At 44.1% G+C, this 20,339-nt stretch overlaps 1 protein-coding gene across 1 annotated transcript in view; it reads left to right on the top strand.

The window, feature by feature from the left end:
• Nucleotides 1-15,428: 15,428 nt before the first annotated feature.
• LOC309524974 (tomoregulin-2) overlaps nucleotides 15,429-20,339 on the top strand; it is a 59,615-nt gene continuing 54,704 nt past the window's right edge. The window contains exons 1-2 of the mRNA XM_082210253.1: nucleotides 15,429-15,581; nucleotides 20,257-20,316. Coding sequence (XP_082066379.1) covers nucleotides 15,560-15,581; nucleotides 20,257-20,316 — 82 coding nt within the window. The 5' untranslated portion in view covers nucleotides 15,429-15,559. The remainder of the gene's footprint in view (nucleotides 15,582-20,256; nucleotides 20,317-20,339) is intronic.

Here is a 20,339-nt window from a genome sequence, read left to right as displayed (position 1 = left end):
GACTTAGAGAAGCTGTCCTGGTTTCTGATTTGAGCCCAGAATGTCCCACTTTTCCTTGGGATTTTCCTATTTTCATTGGAGAAATGTTGGAGGGTATGGTAGGATGTCTGTATTTTCATTAGAGACATGTTAGAGGGTATGGAGTTATCTGACCCCCGAGCCGTCTGAAGGCAATCCTGTATAGGGATGTTTTTTTAAAAGGTTTAATGTTTTATTATGTTTTTTTATATGTTGGAAGCTGCCCAGAGTGGCTGGGGCAACCCAGTATGATGTGTGGGGTATAAATAGTGATATTTTCATTATGGAATGGGATGTCCCTGTTTTCATTGGAAAAAAAATGATGGAGGGTATGTAGCTATTCATAACAAACAAAAATAAACTACAATTCTTAGGATTTACATGAGAAAACTGAAAATGGGACGGATTTGGAAGGGATAGTAGGTGCAGGTCAAAAAATAAAAATAAAATGAGAACCGCTGCCATGAATGCGAAGCATCTCCATCTGTTATCGTTCTCATTCATCTAATTGACAAATCTCATGTTTCTTGAAGGCGCACAGAAAATCGCAGGTTAGGTCAGAATGGCAGTTAATGAGACGGCATCCCATAGTTTTCAGATGGGCAGCCCAGGAGGTGGTTTTTATTCTGATTTTTATTGCTATTGTTTTTAATGTATCTTAAAATGTGAGCTGCCTTCAGCTGCAGAAGATGCTTTAAATACTGAAATTACAATAAATGAATGTGTAATCCCTGGTCGCTGAGGGAGAGAGCCACAAGATGCTCAAACCAGTGGTGAGAGGCAGGACTAAGCTCTGTTAAACATCAGAGGGATCTTACTAGCAATGGATCCAAACTACAAGAAAGAAGATTCCACCTAAACATTAGGAAGAACTTCCTGACAGTAAGAGCTGTTGGACAGTGGAATTTGCTGCCAAGGAGTGTGGTGGAGTCTCCTACTTTGGAGGTCTTTAAGCAGAGGCTTGACAACCATATGTCAGGAGTGCTCTGATGGTGTTTCCTGCTTGGCAGGGGGTTGGACTCGATGGCCCTTGTGGTCTCTTCCAACTCTATGATTCTATGATTCTATGATTCTATGATTCTACTTAGTACCTAGGGTTGCAACAAAAGACTACGATCCTGTGTACACCCGCCTAGTACATAAGTTTGCACTGCACATGGCTTCAGTCTCTCACTGGCAAAATGGGAGTGTTCATAGTGGCCTGTCTGTACAAGACTCTTGCTTATTATCATTATTGAGAGAATTATTATAGCATTTAAATATGATGTCGTACCTCGGAAGTCAAACAGAATCCATTCTGGAAATGTTCCATTTCCAAAGCGCCGCTTCTGATTGGCTGAAGGAAGCTCCTGCAGACAGTTGGAAGCCGTGAAAGCCCCGTCAGATGTCCAGCTTCCAAAAGAACATTCGAAAACCGGAACACTCACTTCCGTTTTTCGATCGGGAGATGGAACATTCGACTGCCAGGGCATTTGGGAGCTGAGGTATGACTGTACTTACCCTAATTAGGGGCAAGGGCTCATGAGCCCCTGTGAAGTTAGCCCATCTATGAAAATGAAAATTCTGATCTTAAACCTCTGCTGCCTTGTGCTTATATTTGTGAAAAAGGCTTCGGAAGTAAACCCCTAGGGAAAATTGTACCTGTTGTCTTGTGGGACATATTCTAGGAAGATGATAGATAGATAGATAGATAGATAGATAGATAGATAGATGATAGATAGACAGACAGACAGATAGATAGATAGAGTGCTTTTTTTCTGGTGAGACGCAGGGGTACACATATCCCTAAACATTTTATGAATCTAATGGGAGAAGAAACTAAAAAAAATAGTTTCTTCTCTAGCATGGTGAATGTCAGTTCTGTTGCTACCCCCGATGGCTGCCTCATCTAGATTGATGAAAAATAGAGATGATAGATAGATAGATGATAGATAGATGATAGATAGATAGATAGATAGAGATGATAGATAGATGATAGATAGATAGATAGATAGATGATAGATGATAGATAGATAGATAGATGATAGATAGATAGATGATAGATAGATGATAGATAGATGATAGATAGATATAGATGATAGATAGATATAGATGATAGATAGATAGATAGATAGATAGATAGATAGATAGATAGATGATAGATAGATAGATGATAGATAGATGATAGATAGATAGAGATATAGAGATATAGATAGAGATAGAGATAGAGATAGATGATAGATAGATAGATAGATAGATGATAGATAGATAGATAGATGATAGATAGATAGATAGATAGATAGATGATAGATAGATAGATAGATAGATGATAGATAGATAGATAGATAGATAGATAGATAGATAGATAGATGATAGATAGATAGATGATAGATGATAGATGATAGATAGATAGATAGATAGATAGATAGATGATAGATAGATAGATAGATGATAGATAGATAGATGATAGATGATAGATGATAGATAGATAGATAGAGATAGAGATAGATGATAGATAGATGATAGATAGATGATAGATGATAGATAGATAGATAGATAGATAGATAGATAGATAGATGATAGATAGATAGATAGATGATAGATAGATAGATAGATAGATGATAGATATAGATAGATGATAGATAGATAGATTAGATAGATAGATGATAGATAGATAGATAGATAGATAGATAGATAGATGATAGATAGATGATAGATAGATAGATAGATAGATAGATAGAGATATAGAGATATAGATAGAGATAGAGATAGAGATAGATGATAGATAGATAGATAGATAGATAGATAGATAGATAGATAGATAGATGATAGATAGATAGATAGATAGATAGATAGATAGATAGATGATAGATAGATAGATAGATGATAGATAGATAGATAGATAGATAGATAGATAGATAGATAGATAGATAATGATGATAGATAGATAGATAGATAGATAGATAGATAGATAGATAGATGATAGATAGATAGATAGATAGATAGATAGATAGATAGATAGATAGATGATAGATAGACAGATAGATAGAGATAGATGATAGAGAGAGAGAGAGATGATAGATGGTAGATGATAGATAGATAGATATATAGAAGATAGATAGATGATAGATAGATGATAGATAGATAGATAGATGATAGATAGATAGATAGATGATAGATAGATAGATAGATAGACAGATAGAGATAGATGATAGAGAGAGAGAGAGATGATAGATGGTAGATGATAGATAGATAGATATATAGAAGATAGATAGATGATAGATAGATAGATAGATAGATAGATGATAGATATAGATAGATGGTAGATGATAGATAGATAAAAAGAAAAGGAGAATATGAGGTACTCTTCTTATTTATGAGGCGTGGGGATATTCCACTTGGAGAAAGGAATACTCTGATCCTAAACTTCCACTGCCTTATGGGATATCTTCAGGAGAAGAAAAAGCCAAGGAGTAAACCCTACAAAAATCGAGAGTGAAGTTCCTAAGATAGTTGAATGGTGCCTTACATGCCTCCTTCCAGCAACTCCTGCAGCCAAGCTGGTGGCAATGTGTTGCTCTGCTTTCCTTTGGAGGCCAAGAAAGGACACAGGACCTCCATACACACTGCCCAAGCCCAAGCCCCGGGGAGGTCACTTTGGTGCTGCTAATGTGGTGGTTTGACTTCACCCCTGGGGCACAGTCCATTGTCTCTTGAGACAGATGGACGCCCAAAGAATTATTATAACCCTGGTGCACCCAGCATGGTACCATCCAGATTGTTGAACTGGGACTTTCATCAGGTGGAGGGGCAAGGCAGCAGAGAACTTGGTGTGGGCACAGTGTGTTGTTGCACATATATAGCACCTAGCCCTGCACTGCCTTCTTCTCCCTTCTGCTCTCCATAACTGGCAGTGATGCCAGCTTAAGTGGCACTGCCCCACCTAGGCGAGTGTCAGGCTGCCAGGATAGCCTTGCCAACTGGGCAGCAAATCAGGAACAGGCACACGACTTGAAGGCAAAGAACTTAATTGCTTCACAATAAATATATATTTATATATTTGCCTGACAACATCACTTACGAGGCTTGAGCTGTTAACCCTTTCTAGCTTCTCAACAAGGTATTGCCGCATCTACTTAGTAGTGCTGGTGATTACGCCACTTTCCCCAGCTCTTTTTAAATTGAAGCCATTTTCAAAAGAAAAATGAGACATTTATTTTGCCCTTAAGGTGCTGTGGCATGCAAGCCAATGCAGCTTTGAGGTCTCCAGAGAGAGGCGCAACCTAGATGAAGGTTATATTATAATTGAACCGAAGAAAGGGTTAGAGTTGGGTGCAAAGTGAGAAAGGAATTGCGAGGAATTTTAATAAGAGATGAGGAAAGATGTGACAAACAGGGATCAATTGCTGTTGGCTTGCCTTGATGGGCTTTGTTTACCCTGATTCTACAGATGCTTGAAACGCCTGCTCCGCAGCCTGGGGAAATCAGCACCAAAATGCATGGGAAATATTCTCCAAAAATGCCTTTCGCAAGAAATAGAAGCCAGTGCTCTTCCTTGTCTATACGATAACAGGCTGGGTCTGAGCTGTGTGATGGTATCTGGCTTTGCTCAGCCCATTTTAAGAAGTCTGCAAACAACTGTGAACATTTGAAGATGCCTGGTTTGGAATCTCTCTATGCAGACTTGCAGAGGCTGTCCAGGGTCTCAGAAAGGTGTCCCCCGCCCCATCCTTTTACCTGAGCTCATGCTAAGGGGTGATGGCGAAGATTTGAATCTGTTTTCAAAACGTGTGCCCTACCATTGAGGTGGAAGAGCAGTGATTGAAACTCAAGGAGGCTAAATACCATAAGAGGCACAAGCAACCAAGTCACTTTCCTCTTATTGCAGACCATCCTTCATGGGTTGTTGCTGTTGTGTGTTTTGCTTTGGCTTTGGAGGGGGGATGTGAGAGAAGGCTTGTCGCCTTAATACTAACTAACTAACATTCTTCATTTCTGCATCACTGGGCGTTCACCCAATACTGCCAGTCCCTCCTTCCTTGTTTGTCAACCACCACCACCCAATTTTGGTCAGCTCAAAACCGCCTGAGTTCAGTATTAAAAGAAACAATTATGCGGTCAGATTGTGGGAGGAAGGAAGAGGGAAGGAATATCAGCAGTTGTACATGGACCAACTGGGACAGAAAAAAAGTATTGTGTATAGTGGTAGCTCAGGTTACAGACACCCCAGGTTACATACACTTCGGGTTACAGACTCCACTAACCTGGAAGTAGTAACTTGGGTTAAGAACTTTACCTCAGGATGAGAATGGAATTCACATGGTGGTGGCACGGCAGCAGCTGGAGGCCCCATTAGCTAAAGTGGTTAAGGACCCCTGAACCATTAGGTCCAGTCGTGGCCGACTCTGGGGTTGCCAGCTGTGAAATATAGTTCATTAAGGGTGCTAAGAGTTGTTAGGGGACCCGTATTCCCTCCTACATAAATACAATTTCCAGAGTGGTTAATGATTAGTCCCTCTTCCCAAGGAATCCAAGGAATTGTAGATCTCTGAGCGGGATAGGGGTCTCCTGACAACTCTCAGGACATTTAACGAACTAACAAGCAGCTAGAAATGTTTGTGGAAGGAAGGAAGGAAGGAAGGAAGGAAGGAAGGAAGGAAGGAAGGAAGGAAGGAAAGCCCTCAGAGCATCTCATACAAATTAAGATGGAACCACACTGCCAAAAGGTTTGTAGACACACAACCTAATCCACACACCAGTGTTCTTATCTGAGCAGGATCCGTCAGATAGAGTTCTGACGTCAGATAGAGTTCACTGCCATTGCAAGTTGAACCAAAATTCTCCCCCATCACTAGGTGTCGACACACACACACACACAAATATACCTGCAGAGGCTGAGCAGCACAGCACAGCAACCATCAGGCTGGTATGAAAGAAAATGACAACAGATGTAGGGAAAATGACATGATTAAACCCAGCAGGGGTGTCCTTAAGTGTGAGCCCCTACGTACCCAGGGCAATGGGTAGCTAAGCGGGGGGGGGAGGTCTGCTTGTTTATTATGCAAGTGCTCACCTGTTCCTTCCAGCATATATTCCTAGAATAGGTTTCCATTTATATTTTGGCCATCAAGGCAGGTGTTCTGCTAGTAGGTTTGCAAAACCAGCTATTGATATTTATGGAAGTGCATTTATAATCCCAAGCACACGCTGCCTTGGATGTCGGAGCCACTGAATTCAAGGGACGCGGGTGGCACTGTGGGTAAAACCTCAGCACCTAGGACTTGCCGATCGCATGGTCGGCAGTTCGAATCCCCGCGGCGGGGTGAGCTCCCATCGTTCGGTCCCAGCTCCTGCCCACCTAGCAGTTCGAAAGCACCCTCAAGTGCAAGTAGATAAATAGGTACCACTTTATAAGCGGGAAGGTAAACGGCGTTTCCGTGTGCTGCGCTGGTGCAGGCTTGCCAGAGCAGCTTCGTCACGCTGGCCACGTGACCCAGAAGTGTCTCCGGACAGCGCTGGCCCCCGGCCTCTTAAGCGAGATGAGCGCACAACCCTAGAGTCGGACACAACTGACCCATACGGGCAGGGGTACCTTTACCTTTACCAGGTAAATGTAGGTCCCTTAAGAATAAGGAGCATTTTCATTTTATTTTATTTTTGTTTTGTTGCCTGCAAAGAGCAGAGGACCGCTGGCAGCTGCCTGGTTCTTACTCCTACCCTTGGCTCTTCACCATGGCCTCACTCTGTTGTGTCACACTTGGTATGCAAGGCAGGGTAGCAGTAAGTACATTCTCCACGTTAGTGCATTATAGCTTGACATACGTCCAGTGACCAGCATTTTCATCTATCGTGATCCTTAATTATAATAATAATAAATATACCTCCCAATTATTCAGGGTTTCTTTACGTTACGAGGTTTCTGGGGTCCTCCAAATCATTTTCATTAAGCGCTGTTTAATAATAAAACTGCTCTGTGCAGTGCCCAGATAATTCCTTGCATGGTCTGTGTGATTTCTAATTGTTTGAATAACAGCATGCGATTGAAATGCCATGCATAAGTACAGCTGCCCCCTCAGGGAATAAGGCATTTCTCCTCTCGCTCTTCGCAAAGGCAAACATTTGAACAGGGGGAACAGGTAAAAACATCCCAGCAAAAATCAGACACACCAGACCACTTAAGGCAGGGAGCAGGGACATAGGGCAAAGTTAACAAAATATACAATTTAGAAAGCTAGATTAGATCTCTTGAAAAGGGAGCCTTTGAAGAGGTTGTTTTGTTTTCCTGTACCCTGTATTGACCAATATAACACCAGTCCTGAGAGACCTGCATTGGCTCCCAGTACATTTCCGAGCACAATTCAAAGTGTTGGTGCTGACCTTGAAAGCCCTAAATGGGACTTCCGGGTTGGCGCGATCTGGAAATGGCGGATTCCCTCCGAGCTCCGGAGGGAATCGGCTCAGCGGTGGATGGGTCTTTGCCGTGCCGGCGACACGGGGACCCTTAAAAACCGCAGGCGCGGAAGCCTGCGGACTGAAGACTCGGTGGGTGCCTTAAGCGCCCCCCCTGATTCGCGAAGAGCCTTTTTAAAGGCTGCGGAGGGGATACGGGGGACGGCGCGGCACTGAGAGTCGATCGCTACCGCCGCTGAGCGAAGCCGCGAGCCGTGACTGGAGAGCGCTGACTTCCTTCCTTGAAATTTGGACTGAAAAAAAGAACCCGTGAGTAATCTGGAATTGAACTTTAAAAATTTTACCTTCTGAATTTGAGACGACCGGGGGAGGGTGCTAAAAGGAAGTCCCCACCCCCCCCCCCTTGCAGACGATCCAGAGCAACGATATAAGAGCTAAGCTGGAGTGCCTACCCTGTAAAGGGTGAGTTTCAAAAAGACAGTAACTTCCAAGATTTGGAAAGGTAAATTTGAGCAGGAGAGTGGAGTGTTGGAAGTGTCTTTGTTTTGTTGTAAACAACCCTCCCTCCCGGGCCTGGGAGCGACCTGCTTTGGAGCCTGTATAAGAGGAGCAGAATTTGACAGCTGTCAAAGCTGTCAAATGGACTGTTAACAGTGGAAAAATTGCTATTTAAGATCTCTCTGGATTAAAAGGAGTTACAATTGAATCAAAATTGTTGGAAACAAAGAAACAATAACAGGACAGAGGATTGTTGGAGAAAAGAACATTAAGTAACCAGATTCCCTCTAGGGGGAATTCTGTGGAATTACAATGGCTGTGGATGGAAAGATACTGAGAGAAATCGAAAGGATGTTTTCACTGGTGGGAATCTTACAGGAGCAGACTACAGCTATGAGTAAACAACTGAGGACCTTGAATTCTGAAACAAGTAGTTCTGCTGAATGTAATGAGGACCTGAGTGAGAAAGAATCCACAGCTGAATTTGAAATAATAAATAAAGAAGAGGAGAAGACAAAACAAGAAAGAGAACAAGTGAAGTGGGAAAATACTAATCAGAAGCTGACACCTGGAGAACACAAGCAAGGAGACTATTGGATTAAATCTATTTTAAGCCTACGAAAGATACAGAAGACGAAAGTGGAGGCCCTGGGAGTTTATGGAATTCAGGAACTTGAAATAAAGAAGTACAATTGGGGCCTCCACATAGACTCTGATTTTGATTATCATCAAGAGTCAGGCCTTGTGGAAATTCTTCAGCAGTTGTTTCTAAATATGGGAAGAGACTATGGATTGATTGGATTGATTGTGAAGGAACTCTTTCGAGACTCGATGACCGACAAAAAGGACTACCAACAAAACCGGCGGAGAGGGACTGAAAGAGATTTGAGAGCCTCGGACGTGCGGAACCCAGGCTAAAAACTGTTATTTTGGACATGTTTTGGGAAAGGACGCAAATCGGGGATGGGAGGGAGGGAAGGATCTAAATTCAAACAACACTCAAGACCAGGGGGTTTAGTTAATAAGAAAATTATTCAAGATAAAATGAGAAATCGAGGGAAGAGAATTGGGGTCCAACTTAGGGAAAATTTATTTTTGCTTTTCTTTATAAAAGGATTAATATTAAGATGGAAAAGGAAATGCCAATTTGCTGACATAAATTTGGGAATAGGGATGCAAGGGAGGGGGTGGGGGGAAGTCAAGGACTAGGGTTAGAAAATAAGATTTTCGGAAATTATACATGTTTGTTGTCTTTTATGTTTGTTTTGGTGTTCTGTGTTTTGTTTTTGTCTATATAAAATGTGAAAACCCAATAAAAATATTTTAAAAAAAAGAAAGCCCTAAATGGCCTCGGTCCTGTATACCTGAAGGAGTGTCTCCACCCCCATTGTTCAGCGCAGACTCTGAGGTCCAGCACCGAGGGCCTTCTGGCAATTCCCTCACTGCAAGAAGTGAGGCTACAGGGAACCAGGCAGAGGACCTTCTTGGTAGTGGCGCCCGCTCTGTGGAATGCCCTCCCAGCAGATGTCAAGACAATAAGCAACTATCTTACTTTTAAAAGTCATCTGAAGGCAGCCCTGTTTAGGGAAATTTTTAATGTCTATCTAATGCTGTATTGTGTTTTTAATATTGGGTGGGGAGCCGTCCAGAGTGGCTGGGGAAACTCAGCCAGATGGGTGGGGTATAAATAATACATTATTATTATTATTATTATTATTATTATTATTATTATTATTATTATCCCATGACACTCAAAGGGATGCACTTCTGTGTGGACCATCTTTTACCAAAAAGACCAATGAATTGCCCACTTATGGCTTTTCTGTACCAGCATCTGAGGCAGGGGTGGACAATGTTGTACCTTTGAGATGTTGTTCCCATCATCTCAACAGTGCAGTGTTGAGAGTTGGAATCCAACACCAGCTGGACTCAAACAATATCTGGAGGTGCACCATTTTGGGTACCCTGATGAATATTTTTTCACCTTAGTGGTGTTTATAATCTCTCTTACTCATTCACATACACAGAGAGGGAGAGAGACCAAATTTGGAGTTACATTCATTATTGATATTAGTTAGGTACCATCAGAACAAACCCAGTAGGTGCAGGACAGTTTCCGGGAAGGTAAACGGCGGGAAGGTAAATGTCGTTTCTGTGCACTGCTCTGGTTCGCCAGAAGCGGCTTAGTCATGCTGGCCACATGACCCAGAAGCTGTCTGCGGACAAACGCCGGCTCCCTCGGCCTATAGAGCGAGATGAGCGCGCAACCCCAGAGTCGTCTGCAACTGGACCTAATGGTCAGGGGTACCTTTACATTTACCTTTACCTCTCCTGCCCACCTAGCAGTTCGAAAGCACATCAAGTGCAAGTAGATAAGTAGGTACCGCTCCGGCGGGAAGGTAAACGGCGTTTCCGTGCGCTGCTCTGGTTCTCCAGAAGCAGCTTAGTCATGCTGGCCACATGACCCGGAAGCTGTCTGCGGACAAACGCTGGCTCCCTCGGCCTATAGAGCGAGATGAGCACACAACCCCAGAGTCGTCAGCGACTGGACCTAATGGTCAGGGGTCCCTTTACCTTACCATCAGAACAAACCCAGTAGGTGAAGGACAGTTTCTGTTTATCATAAATCTGGAGGACCAGAGTTGATGGCAACCCCTGCTGTAGGCGCTGTTGCTTGAATTTGGGACCTGTTTTGATGCCACTTCTAAGCTTTTAGATATCTTAGCTTTATTGTAAGCTGCTTTAAGCTTTGGAGAGGTGATTCAAAAGTGTTTTGGGTGCTCTGGTGATGTTTCCACATGATTAGAAAGACGTAGGAGTGTACAAATTATCCCTGGGAGATAAGGAAAATCAATGGGTGGACAAGTCCCTATAATACTCCACTTGCTGTTTCACTCACTAATTTGTTTTCGCCTCACCAGAGCTATAGGATAACAGCCTTGCTTGTCATATACATAGAAACCATCCAGTCGTTTCTGATTAAGCCTCGATTATTGTATTGTGGAAAGGAAGGACCAAGCATTAGTTCAAGAGGACCGTTCAATTCAAAATTGTAAAGAAGAGCTCCATTTTATCATCTTAGGCAGGGCTGGTGATTATTCTGTGCTCCTAGGCAATTATCTGTGAAATATAAATAGGGCAATCTCCCATTCTTTATTGCCAAACATCCACCTTCATTCATATATATATATATATATTCATTTCATTTTTCTTTTTTAAGCACCCTTCATCAACAATGCCTTGCAGGGGCAATCTTCTGCAGCCATTCATGCTTTATAATGTGTCCGTCTCTCATTCTTCCTATTTTTTACACAGGCAAAAAACACTCTCAATAAATAATAAGGTATGATTTATGAAGTGGCGAGGAGGGGAACCAACAGACTGTGAAGTTAGCCCGTATGCTTTCATTCCTGAAGAGGAAGGTTCAAGCCACAGAAGGAGGCCATCGCCTTAAAATGCATTTTTACTCTCTTTGTTGCCATTGTTCAGTTTCTAGCTCTGAAGAGAAGTTCTTATGGTCCTTAAAGGCCATACATTTGATTCAGGCTACCAGAGCCAGCTCAAAACATTTTGCTTCCAAATGGCACTCCTTCTATTCCACAAGCGTATACCCTCTAACACTTTTCCGATGAAAATAGGGACATCCTGTTCAAGAATACAAATACAAATATGAATAAGAATAAGAATTCTATTATTTATACCCTGCCCATCTGACTGGGCTGCCCCAGCCACTCCGGGCAGCTTCCAACATACCGTATTTTTCGCTAAATAAAGTGCACCTACTTTTTTGGTAGGGGGGAATTCAAGAAAAAAAAATGCGGCTCTTGGGGGCTTTTGCAGGAGGTGGGAGAAGTGCGAGATCCTCGCTCTGTCCCTTAGAATCATAGAATCATAGAGTTGGAAGAGACCACAAGGGCCATCGAGTCCAACCCCCTGCCAAGCAGGAAACACCATCAGAGCACTCCTGACATATGGTTGTCAAGCCTCTGCTTAAATACCTCCAAAGTAGGAGACTCCACCACACTCCTTGGCAGCAAATTCCACTGTCAAACAGCTCTTACTGTCAGGAAGTTCTTCCTAATGTTTAGGTAGAATCTTCTTTCTTGTAGTTTGAATCCATTGGTCCGTGTCCGCTTCTCTGGAGCAGCAGAAAACAACCTTTCTCCCTCCTCTATGTGACATCCTTTTATATATTTGAACATGGCCTTCCCCCACCTCCCGCAAAAGCCAGGGATAGCCCCGCGAAGCCTCCCCAGGGCAGCGGGATGAAGGCTCCCCGCTGCCCTGCAGAGGCTTTGTGGGCTACCCCAGAGCTGCTCAGGAGCTTGGCGGGACTGGTGGAGGAAGCCCGGCTTTGCCCTACCACCAGCCCCAAAGAGCAGGTCGGGGAGCCCCGAGCTTGTGGGGCTGGCAGTGGGGGAAAGCCAGGGGGAAAGCTTGTGGGGCTGGTGGTTGGGGAAGCCTGGCTTTCCCCCCCCCCAGCCCTAGGGACCACACATTCACTCCATAAGACACACAGACATTTTCCCTTAGATTTTAAGAGGGAAGAGGTGCATCTTAGGGAGCGAAAAAAACAGTATATAAAAACATAATAAAACATTAAACCTTAAAAAAAAGATCCCTATACAGGATTGCCTTCAGACGGCTCGGGGGTCGGATAACTCCATACCCTCCAACATGTCTCTAATGAAAATACAGGCATCCTACCATACCCTCCAACATTTCTCGAATGAAAATAGGGAAATGTGGGACATTCTGGGATCAAATCAGAAACCAGGACAGCTTGTCTAAATCAGGGATGTCCCTGGAAAATAGGGACACTTGGAGGGTCTATAGCTATTTGCCATACAGTCCCCAGGACAGGATACATGCAGAATCCATCCAGCAAACTAAAACAACATATAACGTCAATTAAAACAGGGCTGCCTTCAAATGTCTTCTAAAGGTTCCATCTCGTTGTATCTTCCTGGCTATGTCCAGGAAATTGCAGACGTACGGCAACCCCAACATGATATGACTTGCTGCATGCAGCAGACATGTAGATGTATAGAGTTGCCCTGAAATGGGTTGTAAGAAGTAGAGTGCTGTTGATTTCAGCAGAGCTGAAGCTGATGCAGGAGTTTAAGAATTGACATCTTAATGCCCATGCGCATGGCAGATGCTACAAACCTGCTTGGAAATCTTGTGCATGGCATAAGGCAGGCATCCCCAAACTCAGAAGCTTTGGGACTACAATTCCCATCATCCCTGACCACTGCTCCTGTTAGCTAGGGATGATGGGAGTTGTAGTCCCAAAACATCTGGAGGGCCGAGTTTGGGGGTGCCTGGCATAAGGCATGGAAATTTCACTTGAAAGCCCATGGAAATGTGGCTTGTAAGGTTCAGGCTTTCCTCCCTGAAATCTAGTCTTTTATCTGTACATTTAGAAGCCCCCTTCTTCCATTATTTCACTCTTGAATGTGCAAATTGATATTATTGCTACTGCCTCTTTCTGTTCTTTAATTTGTTACCATTTATACCTTGTAATGAACCCCATAAATTATATGGCGGGCGCGCAACATGGCAAAGTTAATAATGCTGCTGATTTAGCATTTCTCGGCTTTTAATTTTTGCAGCCTTGCAGAGATTTCGGGTAACAAAGCCATACACTTGTGTGCACAGAGAGCGAGAGCTGTGCTAAGTCTCAGGGAGGTTTTCTCAATGAACGACATCACAACAACAAGTGGACAAAAAGACAAGAGAATTGTTGTCTCCTGAGTTTTGCCGCACAGGTCTGCTCGCACCCAATGGTTGCTGGTGCATTATGGGAACACTGGTGTGTGGGCACGATTTCTATAAATGTTGGAGTGAGGAGATCTGCACATTCAACCGAGCATATGCAAAGCTCTGGGCCCTGTAGGAATCGGTGCAATTGTCAGTCATGCTCAACCAAGCAAAGGAAGAGGACATCTGGTCGGTGCCTCCCATTGTGACAAAACTTATGAAATCAAAATGCATAACTTTTAAAAAAGCTGGCACTGTGGCCAAATTAAGCATGCAAATAGGTCCTGTGTTGTATAAATTATTAGGTCATTAATTTTCATTGAAGAACATGTGCATATTGCAAACCCCACAATGATCCTTTAAATTGCAAGATTGCAATGCTTCATCATTTCTCTGCTCGTTATTCTCTTTGCTTCCATCTTGGGGCAGAATGAGACACGAGGGGGCTGTCGTTCACGTGTCTGCCCTAATTCATATATAAAGCAGAGGATAGGAGAGTCTTCCACAGCAAAAGGGGTGAATGGGAGGGAAAGGGCACTGGACCTCAATGCAACAGCTTTTCTAGGCCAATGGTAGCCACAAGTATTGGACTCCAACTCCCATTTTCCCAGACCTGTGTGAGATGGTGGACCCCCCAAAAGAAAAGCATTTTGGGTTGTCACGTAAGATTGCTGCCTTGAAAAAGTACTTTGGGGTGAGAATACAGCTCGAAATCACAAAAGATTTGTTGTTGTTTAGTCGTTTAGTCTTCGTGACCCCATGGACCAGAGCATGCCAGGCACTCCTGTCTTCCATTGCCTCCCGCAGTTTGGTCAAACTCATGCTGGTAGCTTTGAGAACACTGCCCAACCATCTCGTCCTCTGTTGTCCCCTTCTCCTTGTGCCCTCCATCTTTCCCAACATCAGGGTCTTTTCCAGGGAGTCTTCTCTTCTCATGAGGTGGCCAAAGTATTGGAGCCTCAGCTTCAGGATCTGTCCTTCCAGTGAGCACTCAGGGCTGATTTCCTTCAGAATGGATACGTTTGATCTTCTTGCAGTCCATAGGACTCTCAAGAGTCTCCTCCAGCACCATAATTCAAAAGCATCGATTCTTTGGCAATCAGCCTTCTTTATGGTCCAGCTCTCACTTCCATACATCACTACTGGGGAAACCATAGCTTTAACTATACAGACCTTTGTTGGCAGGGTGATGTCTCTGCAGAGACATCACAAAAGATAGCAGTGGCCATTTTGGCCGCCATCCTCTCACAAGAAAAAAGGGGGGGTGTCCCGTTCTTTCTGGGACAGTTGACAGGTATGGGTACTACCACCAAAGAGGTCCTCTCTCTGGGCAGCACTGACTGGAAAGTTCTTACACATCTGAGCCTCTGGTTGCTGTTGTGCTGAAGTCCTGCTTGAAGACCTCCCATAGGTATCTGGGTTGGCTATTGTGAGAATAGGATGCAGGCCTAGCTGGGCCTTTGGTATGAACCAGTAGGATCCTTCTTCTGTTCTCTTAGATCACAGTTTCCCCAACTATTTTTGGACTCCAACTTCCATCATCCCTTGCTAGCAGGACCAGTGGTCAGGAATAGTGGGAATTCTAGCTGGAGACCCAAGTCTGGGAAACTGTATTTGATGCTACTTAACTCCTGTCAAGTTACCACTGCAAACCTTGTTTTACTGCATTTCTGCTTTACAGAAACGGGAATGGGGCTACTACCCATTCTTAATAGCTAGTTTTTTTCTTTGAGTTTTACGCTCGCCTTTTTTTCATCCTTCCAGGTGCGTGTGCAACATTGACTGTTCTCAGACCAACTTCAATCCTCTCTGTGCTTCCGATGGGAAATCTTATGATAATGCGTGCCAGATCAAAGAAGCGTCATGCCAGAAACAGGAGAAAATTGAAGTCATGTCTTTGGGTCGATGTCAAGGTAATGCTCCAAGCAAAAATTCATTTCCAAGAGTGGTCCCTGTTCTTTTTTTTATTTTCTTTCATGTGAGTGAAAGAGAAAGAAAAGGCGGGGGCTATGGAAGCAAGAAACTGCTTTATTATTAGACTCCTCTTACACATCCCATCGAAGAAATGGGGGTGTATCTTTGTTGACCAGGAGCACAATCCATTGTACAGTTCTGCGTGATTGAATTCTGCTCTTCTGTACTAACAGCTCTCGGTGCCTTAGATTTCGACATCTTATCTCATCTGATGGTTGTGATAACATTTGCCATATTTTTTCCATGTATAAGACGACCCCTATTTTTTGGGACCCCAAATTAAGGAAATGGGGGAAGATTGCCCAGAGTTCTTAAGCTTTTGGGGGGATTGCCCACAATTGCTCACCCACCTGACTGCCGCTGCCAATTGCACGCCTTGCTGAAGCCACCCATCATCTGCCCACTCACCGACAGCAGCCACCAATCACCCTCCCAATTGCTGCACCAGCAGCCAATCACCAGCAGGTAGGATGCCTGTATTTTCATTAGAGACATGTTGGAGGGTATGGAGTTATCCGACCCCCGAGCCGTCACCCTCCCATCAGATGGCGCAGCTACCCTATTTTTAAAAGCCATCTGAAGGCAGCCCTGTTTAGGGAAGTTTTTACCATTTAATGCTGTATTATTTTTAACACTCGATTGGGAGCTGCCCAGAGTCGCTGGGGCTGGGTAAACTCAGCCAGATGGGTAGGGTATAAATAATATGTTGTTGTTGTTGTTGTTGTTGTTGTTGTTGTTGTTGTTGTTGTTGTTGTTATTTGTTGCAACCATCCTGGTCATTTCAACCAAAAGTGGTTGTAAATAAGAAGGCAGCCCTGCGGGGGCAGGCTGAGGTTAGAGGGGCAGTGCCCTCAGTCACCCCCACCACAGAGCACAGAGATACTGTACTTTTCCGTGTATAAGACTGTTTTTTTCTTTAAAAATCATGCTAAAATGTGTCTTATACATGGGTAGTGCATAGGGTAGGCGTTTGATTGGTTGCTGCCGCGGCTGTCAGTGGCTAATGTGCATGTTATTGGTTGCTGTGTCAATGGGTGGTGTTGATTGGCTGATGCTTCGGCGTTTGGGCGGGTGATTGGCAGCTTCTGCCGGCGATGGGACTTATACACGCCGGGGGGCGTCTTATAGACGGAAAAGTACGGTAGGTTACTCTGAGCACAGGATTTGGATGTTCTCAGTTTGTAGCTTGCATGGAGCATAAAATGAACACCTCTCCGCTCCTGGAAGCAAAAGAGCAGCTCCCTCATTTTCCAACCTGAGGCGTTCCAGGTTTCAGTTGAGCTTACTTGGGGGAAAGCTCCGTTGAACTCATTGGCCCTTACTAGGCACGCAGTCACCTTCTGTATGTGCTGCCTATACTGGAATCCACAGGGCCACTGGGTTTCTGTTTCATTTCATTCATAATCCCAGAGGCAGATGGTCCATTCTTGGAAGTGTGACAACTTGCCAGATGCCCTCTTAATTTAAGAAAACGTCCACTTGGGGTTTGGGCAAGGGCTTCGTTTTTGATATTATTATTATTTTTTTTAAAAGGGGGGCTTTTTTATAACTGTTATTTCTATCACCGTATCAAAACTGGGGTGATTTTGTTCTGCCATTTTTAAAAAGTTAAATTCTGTTCGGTTCTGAAAAAAGAAATGAATGCAGGCACTGGGACGGGCAGCAGGAAGAGTCACAAAACAGGCCTTTTAACTATTTTCTAAAACTATCCCCCCCCCTCTTTAACATCTCCACTGAAGCTGAAGGTCATTACAGACACATAGACCCTGCCACATCTTCTACACCTACATATTAAAATGCTTATTTTATTTTTTTTTGTGACCCATTTATGTACTTCTTTTAATCCATTCTTCTTTAATGGATGTGATTGTTGAAAATGCCAGTGTTTCTTTTTTTAAAAGAGAAAAAGAGAAAAAGCCAGACCTATAACAGTAGAAAATATATAATTTCACAATTATGTCATTGTATTGCTTTTGAAAAAGTATGTATTTGTTAAGGAGATATTTGACTTTACCCATTATTCTGCCTTTTGTTAAACAATCAGACAGATAGCTGTGACCATGGAGACTACTCTTCAAGTGAATGGAAAAGCCCTTCCTTTACAGTGAATAGGAGTATTTTCTTTGAAAAACCAGCAATACATATGTTTTTGAGCCAACCCAACCATTCAGCAAGGCATGCGGTGCAGACCTCATGCCTGTAGCATTATGCTCTGAATGAGCATCTGTGGTAAAAATCCCCATGCACATGACAGCTTCACACATTCGGGACGTGTTTAACCTTGAGCCACCTCAGCTAATTTATCTGAGGTGGTGCACTCTTGTCAGGACTATACCAGTAGCTTTTCTGAAGCATTTGAATTGGTTTTTCAAGGACGTGTGGGGATGTTAAGGATAGTAGGAAAGGATATATTGGATAAGTATTATCCTTCCTTCACTCACGCTAGTGAAGTGATGTAGCAGAGCAAATTCCCCTCAATATAACTGGAAGCTAGTTTGCATATTCGTTTGAATCTCTTAAGGTAAAGGTAAAGGGACCCCTGACCATTAGGTCCAGTCGTGGCCGACTCTGGGGTTGCGGCGCTCATCTCACTTTACTGGCCGAGGGAGCCGGCGTACAGCTTCCAGGTCGTGTGGCCAGCATGACTAAGCTGCTTCTGGCGAACCAGAGCAACACACGGAAACGCTGTTTACCTTCCCGCCGGAGCGGTACCTATTTATCTACTTGCACTTTGAGGTGCTTTCGAACTGTTATGTTGGCAGGAGCAGGGACCGAGCAACAGGAGCTCACTCCGTTGCGGGGATTCGAACCACCAACCTTCTGATCAGCAGGTTTAACCCACAGCGTCCCTTGAATCTCTTAGTTAAGGTTATTTCCTGGTGTCCCCTTTAATGCCTCTTAAAAGAATAAAGACACGACAGTCTTTCTGAGTAAAGTAGCAAAAACTTTACTCACATTTCAGTTCACGATTTATCCCAGAAAGGCAGGCTTTACTTGGTAGTTACACAAAGAAACAGTGAGTTCATCTCATAGGGAGACTGAACTCATGTGCTGCTGGCTGAGAGCCAGCAGACAGCAAAAATTACATTAATAGAACAAAATGGCTGCAGGAGAGCAGCATGGCAGCAAGAGAACAGCAAGACAATAGGAAGACAAAACAGAATGAGAAAATGGCTGCATGACTCGGTTCTTTTAAGGAGTCAGCCACACCCATCTCCCAGGTCACATGCAGGGGGAGGAAGCTGCACACCAATGGAACAGGAAGTTATACTGACTGGACGTCCCCCGCCTGTGCCTACTCTAGGGAAACAAGGAATGTGTAAAGGTGGTGTCTCCCCTTCGCATTCACACCTCGGCACAGTTGGCTAGATATTTAATTTTTATTACATATGTACAAGAAACAGCTACAGTTCTGGATTATGTGTCCGAACCCATTGAGTCAGATTTGGGGAGTGGCTTCCTTCGATTCCCCAGCCAACAAAGGAGGCGGGGAAATCACGCGAGACGTCTTTGACCCTTATGTTTCATTTCCCTCCTTGTCTGTGCTGATTTGAAAGCTCCCTCCCTTCTAGAGTCTGAGCTCCCTTCCCGGGCCTCTGGGCGGTGGAAGGGCTCTGCAACATCCCTGAGCCCTTCCTCCTCGTGGCTAATCTCCACCCGCTCTTCCGCTTCCTCTGTCCCTGGGCAGTGGAAGGGCTCCACAACATCCCCGATCCCCTGCTCCGCCTCTTCTGTCACTTCCTCCTCCCAATTCTCCCTGGCAGAATGTTACATTTGACTGTACCACTGGATTACAACCCACAGGAAGCGGGCAAGAAGGGCATATGAACTGTCCCTATGTTTGTTGGGATATTCTGTTCCACCTTAAGGAACAGGCATGATTGTTGTGTGTCACATTTCTGTTTACACTCCAGCACAGGATGCTGGGAACTTCCGTTTGTGTATAGCTTTTGCTGCTTTGCTTTGGACACGAAGGAGATCAGACATGTTTCCTTTGTCCTGATGTACGCTGAATAAACTGCTTGTAAATATGCTCACACAGCCTCTCCTGCCACTTCTGTTTGCGCAGCGTTTACTCTGCTGAGTAGCGTGCCCTAGCTTCTGAAGCTCAGGTCGCCGATTTATGCTGCACTAAGGACTGGAGCTCGCCCAGCACACCGACCAGTGGGCTGGAGACAGCTGGGGGCCTGCCAATTGCCCCGTTTCCTTTGTTGCTTGTCAACAATGTTAACATTCACTGGTACAGTAAAGTTAGCTTGTGGGAGCTTTGAGTTGTATCCAAGGAAGTCCAAGGAATTCATGCAAGGACTTCCATTTCCACCATGGAACTTCCACTCCATCTCCTCTCTGTTCATGTGTGCGACCCATATCCCCCTAATCTGCTCCAGAGGCTTGTGGGGGGAACCCCCAACTGATTGTTTTTCTGGGGGGTGGAGGTTCAGGGAAGAGAGGGAGGAGGCATTCTGTTCCACAAGCAGAAGTCCTTACGAAAACAGGCCAACTTTGTTGGGTACGGCCTGGTGCCGTGATTTAAAACTACAAGACAACACTTTAGCAGAGCAGGAGATACCCAAGCAGAACATAGCAAAACAGAACACATGTTTTGTCTTTCAGATAACACAACCACCACTACAAAGTCAGAAGATGGACATTACGCAAGAACGGATTATGCAGGTAAGCGTTAACCCTATGCTACC

This window comes from Podarcis vaucheri (genome assembly GCF_965113315.1).
Source record: "Podarcis vaucheri genome assembly, chromosome: 1".
NCBI lineage: Eukaryota > Metazoa > Chordata > Lepidosauria > Squamata > Lacertidae > Podarcis > Podarcis vaucheri.
This window is presented reverse-complemented; position numbering and strand designations above follow the sequence as displayed.